Genomic DNA, 10,899 nt, shown 5'->3' with positions numbered 1-10,899 from the left:
CCCCATCGCAGATTGTGCAAAGAAACTTGTAGACAAAGCATCAGGAGCAAGTGCATGGTGTATTGGTTATATAATGCATCATTTCTTGTCTGTAATACTGCCAAACGGAAATTAATTACACAAAATTTAAATGCGTGATCGAATCGCTTTCGACTAATGTAGGCCCAGTTGTATATTCTGTGACTAATCGGTATGCTGTGAGAATTGTTCTATTCAATACAGGAAACACTGCCGGTTATTATTATTATTGTATTTAATGTTATTTGATTAAAAGTAACAATAAAAAAACGTGTTCTTTCCATCGTCTATGTAACAAGTATCAAAAACAGTTCAATTCTCATAACATAAAGAGCTATGAAGCTGGGCTTCAATAGTTGTAAGTCGACTACGCATATGAATTTTGTGTAATTAATTTCCGTTTGACAGTATTACAGACACAAAATGCTACATCGTACCGGTATGACCAAAACCTATACACTTGCCCCCGATGATTTGCCTACAAGCTTCTCCGCACAATCTATGACGCGTTACTTTTGAAAAATCCCGTATTTTGTAAATATTAAAATTTAACAAAAGTATAAATCTTTCAATACACAAGAAATACAATTGAACGAATAATTTGTAATAAATGTTCTGATACTCCTATAAGTGTGTGGCCTAGACCAAATGGCTCCGTTGGAAGATATTTTACTGTAAGGTAAATTCCGTTCAATATAAAAATATAATGGTTAAATATTTTTCCAATATTTATCTTTAACGTGTAAGAGGGACATTAGGGAGAGGCAGAAATATAAGTTACTGAAACATTTATGGTCCTCCCTAGTGTCCTTCAAAATTAAAATAGTAATAATACTGTATATAGAAGTAACCAATTTTTATTTAAAAAATAACTAAAATGTTAATACACGCTCGGAAAATATTTTTTTTTATAAATTAAAATAGAAAGTTATCCTTATTTTGTAGTGTTTCAAGTGGTAATGTGATAAGTGAGGCAACAAGGCAACAAGGAAACTCGGCTCTTTGCCGTGGCGTCCCGCGTGGCTATGTCCCTCGCTAAGCGTCCGGAATAAACGGTTTACCTTTGTAAACACTTGTCTTTGCTGCCTTTAAAAACCGCCACCCACATACGCTAAGACCTTAGACCATCCCGACGATAAAGGAATAAAAATCTCCACCCATTCGGCGTTCTTACATTATATATTTTATAAATAATAGAAAGTTGTTTAAAATTCGGCAAATTGTTAATTAGCCCCAATCAACGAAACGATTGGATAATAATTTTTTATGTTACCTTGTCTTCCTAATCAGGATACCACTATTGAAAAGCTGTTTTCTTGTTAAAATAGATGCGTTATGCGCCATCTCTTAATAACTTTAATAACTATAATTTTTAATTAAACAATTTAAATAATTAATATCTGACGATTATCAGTTCCGCTATCCGGACCTCTAGTTGTGGGTTTGAGTCCCGCTCCAAACCAATGTTTTCTTCAAATAGTTCTAAATCATTTAAATTAATTAATTAAAAATTATAATTTTTAAAGTTATTAAGAGATGGCGCCTAACGCCTCTCTATAATGCCAAATTGGTTGCATAATGTATTTAGTAATTAGACGTATCTAGTCCGATAGAATTCGACATTGGTTGGAGTCTAGCTTCAAAATTATATCGTTAGACGATTATATTTATTGCTGTGACAAAGGAATTATAAAGAGGTATGTAATTCTAAAAATTATTTAATGTACTTATGGAAGAAAATCACATAAAATTAAGTTAGTTTCTCTTCTTATTTCATGCACGACAGTAGCCAATTTATTGCAAAAATCAGTAAGAATATCTAAATATGTAAAATTGCTTGTCCTGACTGACTGAATGACTCACTGACTGATTCATCATCGCCCAGCGCAAACAGCTTAACCCAAAGAGGTGAAATTTGGTACACAGTTAGGGTACGTCATGAAAACGCACACTAAGAAAGGATTTTTCGAAATTCCCCCGCGGAGGGGAGAGGGGGTTTTAAGGCTTAATGGGAAGAATGGCTTCTACTGTACTATTTTAGATGCGATTTTTTGTTTTCAACTACGTTTAGTCTTCATCGAGTACTTAGGTGTATTAAATTGATAACATTTCAGACATTGTTATAAATATTTTTATCTATTTCGATGTTAAAAATGTTCGATCCGTTTTAAATTCAAATTTGTTATTGCATATTGGTTCGATTATAGAACGATTGTAAACGTTTCAGTAAATTAATCAAATTGAAGATAGTTCGTTTGATTCTTGGCAATTCTCTTCAGCGGTAGGTGTTATATAACAACTACTACAGTTATTGAAATATTGAATGTAAATGGGGTTTGCTTGCAAAACCTCCGCGGACGAAGTTGCGGGTAACAGCTAGTTCAATTATATATTTATTATATCATACGACCCATCTTACTGTATTTATTGCTTCATTATTTCGAGTTTAATACTGATTATTATGGAATGTTTTGTGAGAATACGTTCGAGGGATATCGCCCTCTTGTCGTCGGATCTGGAGGATCAGCTCACAGCTTCTAAGAATGACTAAATCGAGTGGATGAACTAAATCACTTCCAATTCTTCTCCCTAGTATGAGCGATATGAGTGAGAGAGAGTTTACAGACGATATTATATTACCTCTGTAATAACTTGACTTTTCCCAATTCTATTTGGTGAGAGGAAGTTCCAATTCCCGGGAGTATGGCACACATCTATATATATAACCCATTCAATCCGTCCGTCCGTCCCGTAACCGTTCGATAACGGACACTAGAGGCGCCCCTATCGTGTGTCATATTTCAAACATTCAAATTAACAATTTTAATTCTTATTTAAATTAACAATATCAATTATTATTATTCATTTGGCCATAAATTATTATTTGGTCAATATAACAATATAAATAATTCAGTATATTTGTAATAGGAATTTATTATTTCAGGGGCTTATATCTCGCGAAGGATCGCGAGTAGGGGTATGATTCCTTTGCCATTTTGTTCGCACAGGGGACTACAGTTTGGGGGGTCGCCACCTCTTCACCTAATCTTACTATTGAGACTTTAACAGCGCTGTACAGCATATTGATAGAAACAAAAAAATCAAAGGAACCGTGCTTCATGGAAATTTGTAAACAACGCCCATTAGGGGGCGTCCCGGGCTATTTGTTTATAATAAGAGAATATTGCACGGTGTGCAATGTGCACGGAATTTGGCGCGTATCTGTATTTATACTATTTTTCTCCTTTAATAGAGATTAAGAATTAAGATAATCTGAGTAGTGTCACGAGTCTTTTCGGTTTAGTCAGCCCTTTAGTCATGGAAGATAAAGATCTCTCAGGAACTGACTGTCATCACAGGATACATTTGTTCCTTGTTCTCCTTTATTTTTAGCTTTGATAAAATTTATCGAAATATTACATTGAATNATTTCTTATTCAACGGCCATAAAAATTATTTATATTAATGATGTCTCCAAAGGACAAGTTATTTTTCTGCGAAAAATTCGTTATCAGAAATCGCGGCCGCCGTTTCGTGCGTTGTTCCGCGACGAAAACAACCTTGAGGAACGGCGTAGTCGAACGGTGCACACTCGGTAAGTAATCCTACAATTTTTTGTTTATAGCATAGTTTATACGGATTATTCCCAAAAAATTATACGTGTTTTGGAAATGTTGAGAGGAATTAGTCTAGAATCGGTTAATTTTATAGAAGAAAACCTTTCAAACAGCTTTAGTCCGTAAACTTCAAACGTGTCGGGCTGCGATTGGCTCATGTATTTAATGATTCCTACAACATAAAATTCGAATAACGTGGAATGTATCTAAGCGTTATAGAGGGGTCTACTGTATAAACAAGTGGAATATTGTAAAGTGGAAATTCATTATATTTCAATCATAGATTCAAATATAATGAATTTCCACTTTAGCATGAATCGATGGTGGCAAATAGCGATGAATCGAGTAGCTTGCTACATACAACTCAGTCGCCTGTCTGAAAGCGGCTTACGCTTGATAGTGATATACTTTCAATATTACACATGACAAAAATGTTTTGTAGATGTAAAAGATAACGATAATTTACTATAGTTTAATTGCAAATTATTTTAGTTAGTTTGGTATAATGTTTGTTATTCAATAATTCTTAAATTTATAACTTTTTCATCATAAATATTGAATGCAATTTTCCTTTTAGGAGTAGCCATGGACGATGCTTTTGTTTTTCTTGCTGCGTGGAAAAGGACCGATTCCCAGAAGACTGTTGCAGACAGACTCTCGGAAGTTTATTTGGAATCCGCCATTTCTGTTACTGTAACTTCAGCAACGAATTTCATAGCGTTCCTTTCGGGACTGTTTACACCTTACAGAGCCATATCTTATTTTTGTTTATACGCATCTATTGCTATTCTCTTCTGTTATATTTATCAGATAACGTTCGTTGGTGCATGCATGGCAGTCTTTGGATATGCAGAGAAACAAGGAAGACATTCTTTATTCTTTACGAAAATAAGTGCACAAACAGGTAAAAATATAACGAATCATTCGGAGAATGATTCGTTATATTTAACGAATCACTTTAAGAAAGTAATGACAATAAATTTTTCTCTCTAGAAAACCATTCATGGATTCGAAAAGTGCTCTTCACCACCGATTCTTGGAAATCTACTAAACACACGACGACTCCTACGTCATCAATTTGGACGAAGCTCGGTAATATTTTATTCTTATGGTATGTCATGACAATTATTCTCTTCATAATGGCAGGTTACGTGGCAGTTGGAATTTGGGGAGTGACAAAAACAGATAGTATAGGATCATTTTCCCACTCTTCTGCATACGATTCATATTACTTGCAGTATCATAAAAATGTTTTTAAATATTTTAACCATTACGAATACAGAATCCAAATCGTTGTCGATCAAGAAATCAATTATGCAGATGTGGAAATTCAGAATCAAATAGAAAAACTTTTCTCTGAAATGGAGAGAGAAGGATTAATTGCAAATTTTCTTACCGAGTCTTGGCTCCGAAGCTTTGTAGAATTTGTCAAAGACGATTCAATGTCTGCGATCGTAAAGTCGTACAACATGAGCGACACAAAAGATTTTATTGTCGTTCTGCGCCGAATGTTTCTACGTCATCCTTATGCACAACGATTTCGTAATGATATTGCATTCAACTCCGACTATACAGCTATCGTTGGAAGCAGATTTCTTTCTCAGACTGATTTCACTATCGACGAAAAATCATTCTACTTGACTTTACAGAGACTAAGGAAAATCACTGATAAAATGCCATTCACAGTGTTTTCGTATCACTTCTTTAATTATGTCGTCGACAGCATTGACTTGCATGTAAAATTTACTGTTCAACTGTTGAGTAGTATTGTGTTAATTGTAATTTTTGTTTGTTTCGTCTTTATGCCAGACGTTGTCGTTACGTTTTCGGTAGCTTTATCGATTGTTACTATTGAAATTTCCACTTTGGGTTACATGGCTCTGTGGGATGTGGAATTGGATCCAGTGTCTATGATTGTCTTAGTCATGTGCGCCGGTTTTTCGGTGGATTACTCTGCTCATATGTCTCATGCTTATAGACATTGCGACATTGAAGATTCCAATGAACGTCTTCGTCATAGTATCAATTGTATAGGATTCGCAATATTTCAAGGTAGTGCAACAACAATAATTTCCGTGTTACCTTTAACCATTCCGTTGGCGTATATATTTGTCACGATTTTTAAAATAATTTTTTTGGTTATTATGTTTTCTTTTATTACTGCTTTGGTATTTTTGCCGGTTATTTTATCGACACTGAATTATATGAAATCGAAAATGTGCGAAAGAAAGAAAAAAAGTAAAACTCTCGACCACAAAGTCGACGGGCAGGCAAATTTTGGTTATCAATCGTCAGAAAATTGTACATAAATACGTTTCAAGGCGCTCTCGGCATTAATTCATCAATTTTAATTAATAATTTAATAATATAGTAATTATTTTTTGAGGAAGACATCGTGATGTGCAGCATTCACTTTTCATACTGCTCGGAATAGGGTTTTTGAAAGGTCAGTTCAGGTAAACATCCGGGAATGGATGAGTTTGACACATCCCCTGAAACTATAGTCATGTCAAGTTTTGTCTGCGCTAGTTCAATCGTTGTGGAAGCTGCGACGAGGTATCTATGAGAGTCTGAGTAGTATTAACTGCCTATCGACTTTATACAACCAGTTTATATTCACTTGTTCGTTTTTTTTATAGTCAGTCTAACGTTTCTCGAATGATTTTTGCCCTTATTTTCCTTCATCTTCCTTAGTTTGTTTTAACTTTTCGAACATCTTTAAAGGTGCAATGAACGATGACAACTTCTTTCGGTGTATTGAGGCGCAGAAGATGACGATGAAGCCAGATCTTTCGTGATCAGTTCGTATTTCTTTTTTATAATCAGAGATCGGACGAAGAGACTGAGATTTTCCTTAAAAACAGAAATAGAAAACCGTTTGTTCCTCCGGAAGATCGGGAGTAACATCCGGATGGGTCGAAACATTACAGGAAGTTTATCAGATTGGTCTGATCGGGGTTGATCATAAAGAAATGTGACTCGTTTCACTATTTCTAGATAGGCAACAAAACTTGCAGTAGTTGTATTGTTACTTGGTTTTATTCAATTTGAGAATGTACAATACCTTTACTTAAGTTCGTTTTACGTTGAAGTTCTTCTACTGCCTTTTTTCTTTCTTTTCCCTCTCGAGAATTTTTTGCAAATGCTTTATGTTTATTTAAAAAATGCCTTTGTACATTTGATTTTTTGTTATTAGAAAACTTTTCTTGATATATTAAACATACTGGAAATCGTGGTAAACTTGAAACAACTGCATGAAATTTAGTCTATTCATTCACGCGATTTTCTTCTTCTACTTTTCTCTTTTTACCAAATAATTAAAAACATAGAATAGCGAATTTTTACCAATCTAATAAATAAGATAAAATATGTATAAACTTGTTTTTTATACCTTTCGCGCAAAAAAACCAAATAGATAATATTCTACGGAAATAATATAATTATAATAAACTTACTTAATAAAACAGTAGAATGAACGCAATGACAATGAACACCAAAGCGACTTTGTTAGTCAGAAATGCTAGAATCTTTCGAAGTAAAAAGTCATAAATTCTTGGGACAAACAACAACTATTTTATCAGTCATAAAAGTAAGGAAATCTTTCTATTTTCTGTACAATAAGCATTTCTCACGAGCATAGTCTAATTTTTATTCTTTGTGCCATCAAAGACTTGATAATTGCAATTAGATGTTCTGTTCTTTATAAATGCTTTTATATGTAGCTATATAATATTCTTACTCTTACAGTGAAATGATAAGTGATTAGTGAAAGTAGAAAGTCTTTTAAAAAGTACAAGTGGCGTTTCCGTTTACTTGTTATCTTTTCCTTTTACTTAAGTTAAAAATTTTATTTTGTTATATGTAGGCCTATATTATTTACTAATTTAAAAACAGCCTCAAGTTGTCGATCTCTGAATTATGTTCTAGCATTGTCGATTAAGATTATAACATAAGTAATGAAATAATTTAATTATAAATTACAGGATATGCATTCGAGTGTGTCAATGGACATATAAAATATTTTATTTGTTTATTGTTTTTAAGTTATTTACTTACTTATTAAGTTACTTACTTACTTAAACATTAAAAATATTATTTCAGCTTCATTTTTAATGGTGTATCCTGTATAATTTCGCTTATTTCGGGTTTTACTCTAAACTCCGAATCCATCTATTTAGAATTTACGGAAGATTTGACTTGCAATCGAGAATTTCATACTATATTTTGTTATAAAAATCTTTAAAATAAGAAATAAAGGAGTCGCGGAAAATGTCAATTAAAAATGCATGTGTAATCTCTTAAAAAATTTCTCAGTGAAACACGTTTTGTGGAAAAAAACAACAAAATTCGATTATAATTTTGTAAAATTCTATTCGTTAATTCGATGAAAAGTGTAGAAATGGAAAGATACTACAAATTTTTTATATGTTAAAAGGTTCGAAATGGCTTCTATTGGGTGTACACGTAAACATTACATAATAGAAGTTGCTTTCATCACGTATTAGCTGAATATAAATGAACGAGAAATTAAATAGTCGGTATTGCGCTGTTTGATGAAGTTGTCATTATGCAAATCCGACACCCTTCTCAATGGGCCAAATCCTACTCGGCTCTGAATAATAGCGGCACATTTAAATGTCTCGTGCAGCGTCTCGAAGTCAGCACAAACGTTTTTCGTCCAATTAACAAAACTGTAAGAGGAACGAATGGACACCGTCGAAAAATGGGTGAAGAAGAAATTGTGAGGCTTCTCTGCACGATTCCAATGTAGGATATGCAGTGAAGCCTTACATTGTTAGCCCTCCAGAGTTTAATTAAATATATATATATATATATAAAGGCAAAAATATTGAAATAAAAGATAAATCTGGTGTCATTGAACATTATTTAATCAAATTATTCAATCCAGAGAATGTCAAAAAGTTATCAACAAGATAATTTCTTACAACACGTGTATCGTGTGATGAGTCATTAAATAATATTAAACTTTATCTAAAACGTGTTCATTCTTCTTGTCTTTTAACATAATTTTTCTATAAAAGTTTAAGTAACATTTTTTGTTTCTTAATAGTTTTCTTTCGAAAACTTTTATAAAAATATATCAAAACCAGACTTTGCACCGTTACATTTCCACGCTTACATTTACACGCTTAAATTTAAAGTAAAAATAAGAAACAATATATATTAAATTTAATAAAAACTTAATTATATGCCGCTTAATGCGATACGGAAAAACTTGGAAATCACAATGACTGTGGACGCTAGAAATGGAAAGATAAGGAATAATTTAGCGCCCACATTTAGCCGAGTGGAAAAAACCATTGAACACTGTTAGTCGATGGTGGGTTGGCACCTGACGAACAGACTGGTCACGTGAACTTTTCCGCGTTTTCTTCACGTAAATAACACCCGAATAGTGTTTCCTATAGAAAGTCCTCACGGTAGGCATCCTATCTTAGCAGGTTGCTTATTTGTTACGTTACATTAGCTCATTAAACCAATAATTTTGAAATAATCCAACCTTTCGACAGGAAATGACCAGATATAAAATATAAATTATGTAATTTAGTAGAAAATTATTTGAAGGTTTTCTATCTGAAAGAATTTATTCTGAAGCTCTATTAAATAGATATATGTTAATGCATTAATTAATTAATTAATATAATATCAATCAAGGAAAAATATATATTGTTAGGAAAAATACGATAAAATATTTTTACAAAAAATACTTTTGTTCCAAACTATAAAAGGAAGTTACGAAAGAAAGCCTGAGGGTAGCTTTAGAATATTTATTATAGCCTATTAATAAATTCTAATCACCTTCAAATTGTTTATTGTCGCCTACGGAAACGTATAACTTAAAATTAATTTAAGACATATATTATAAATTATAAACATTAATATCTTATTCCATTTCATGTAGGCCTATTATATTTTATCTTAAAAATCTTGCAGTTATATGTTAAAAAAAATAAATATAAAATATTTTAAAGTTAATCGTATGAAACCTTTACATTTATATTTATCATGATTTTACAGTTTTTCTAAATTTTTAGTTACTTTACATTAATTAATAATTTTTATTAATCTAATTTACATTATTGCACTTTGCGTTATTTTTTTTAATAATCCTCCATGTCAGTAAGGAAATTAAACAAACAAAATGAAAAGGGCCAAATGAAATAAACATATTTAATTAATCATTTATCTAAAATATAACAATTCCTTTGTAAATAAAAATAATATTTTAAGAAGATTTTGTAGTACATTATTTGAATTTATTATAAATTGTAAGAACAAAAGAAATATTTTCCCTAAATTTGTAGTTGTCAAAAGTAATTTTCAAAATAATCAACTGCAAAAATTAAATATTTATTTCAAAAAGCTTTTAATTAACTATTATTGTGAGGCCCTGGAAATAGCCTTCCGAAAAAAAGGAAAGACATGTAAAAATTTGTTATGTTAAATCGTCAGGAAAGCAAATTATAAGTGTCGAATCGTCGACGCTCATCAAAAGTTGACAAAAAAAAAAAAAAAAAAAAAAAAAGGTTTTTTGCAAATTGAATAAACTTCCCACCTTGTATGACCACTAATTCATAAGTACTATGGAAATAAAATATATGACACAATAAAAATAAAAATAAATGAATTTTGATTAAGAAAATATTTTTGGAAAATTTTCTAGTATTGTTTTCCTTTTTTCTTTAAAGGGTGCCAGGGTCTCTTGGTCCCCCTGATTGCACCACTGAATAGAATTGTTCTGTAGTAATTTTATTATAGATTTTTTTGGTTTGTTCCATAAAATTTTTGAAAAAAGCATGAATAATTTTTGAGAAAACATATTGTGTTTTATGGACATGTTTTTTTTTTTATTTATATTTGTTTATAAGATCAGTTAGCATTGTTATATTATCTCACTAGTCTGCATCTATCATCAACATTATATCTATTAAAATGTGATATTTAAATTAATGTAGTTATGTTGGTAAATTGTTCTTAATGATTTGCAAATATGAATTTGTCTGTCTCTCTTTACAGAAATTAGGAATTTGATCTTCATTGATAAAATTCATGTTACTGAAGTTTATGATAATATTTTTTACATAGTTTTTATTTACAGCAGAACCCCATTTATTTGGATTTCTGGTTTATCCGGATTATACAATATAATTCTTATCTCAGAAGTATGGAAGATAGAACATGGAAAACTTGTAAATGTGAAAAAATTGAAGAACTGGGTACATTCTTGTCTGAGTGTAATGTT

At 31.6% G+C, this 10,899-nt stretch overlaps 2 protein-coding genes across 2 annotated transcripts in view; both read left to right on the top strand.

The window, feature by feature from the left end:
- LOC111637605 (patched domain-containing protein 3-like) overlaps window positions 1-6,086 on the top strand; it is a 52,456-nt gene extending 46,370 nt beyond the window's left edge. Inside the window, exons 4-5 of the mRNA XM_023383126.1 lie at window positions 4,213-4,539; window positions 4,629-6,086. Coding sequence (XP_023238894.1) covers window positions 4,213-4,539; window positions 4,629-5,944 — 1,643 coding nt within the window. The 3' untranslated portion in view covers window positions 5,945-6,086. The remainder of the gene's footprint in view (window positions 1-4,212; window positions 4,540-4,628) is intronic.
- The window catches only part of LOC111637614 (patched domain-containing protein 4-like), a 30,322-nt gene continuing 21,031 nt past the window's right edge, over window positions 1,609-10,899 (top strand). Inside the window, exon 1 of the mRNA XM_023383137.1 lies at window positions 1,609-1,715. The gene's annotated coding sequence lies outside the window, so the exon portion shown is untranslated. The remainder of the gene's footprint in view (window positions 1,716-10,899) is intronic.

The sequence above is a fragment of the Centruroides sculpturatus genome, unplaced genomic scaffold (assembly GCF_000671375.1).
Source record: "Centruroides sculpturatus isolate CEXI.00-Female unplaced genomic scaffold, Cexi_2.0 scaffold842, whole genome shotgun sequence".
Taxonomy (NCBI): domain Eukaryota; kingdom Metazoa; phylum Arthropoda; class Arachnida; order Scorpiones; family Buthidae; genus Centruroides; species Centruroides sculpturatus.
The sequence above is the reverse complement of the archived record's forward strand: the minus strand, read 5'-3'. Positions and strand labels throughout refer to the sequence as shown.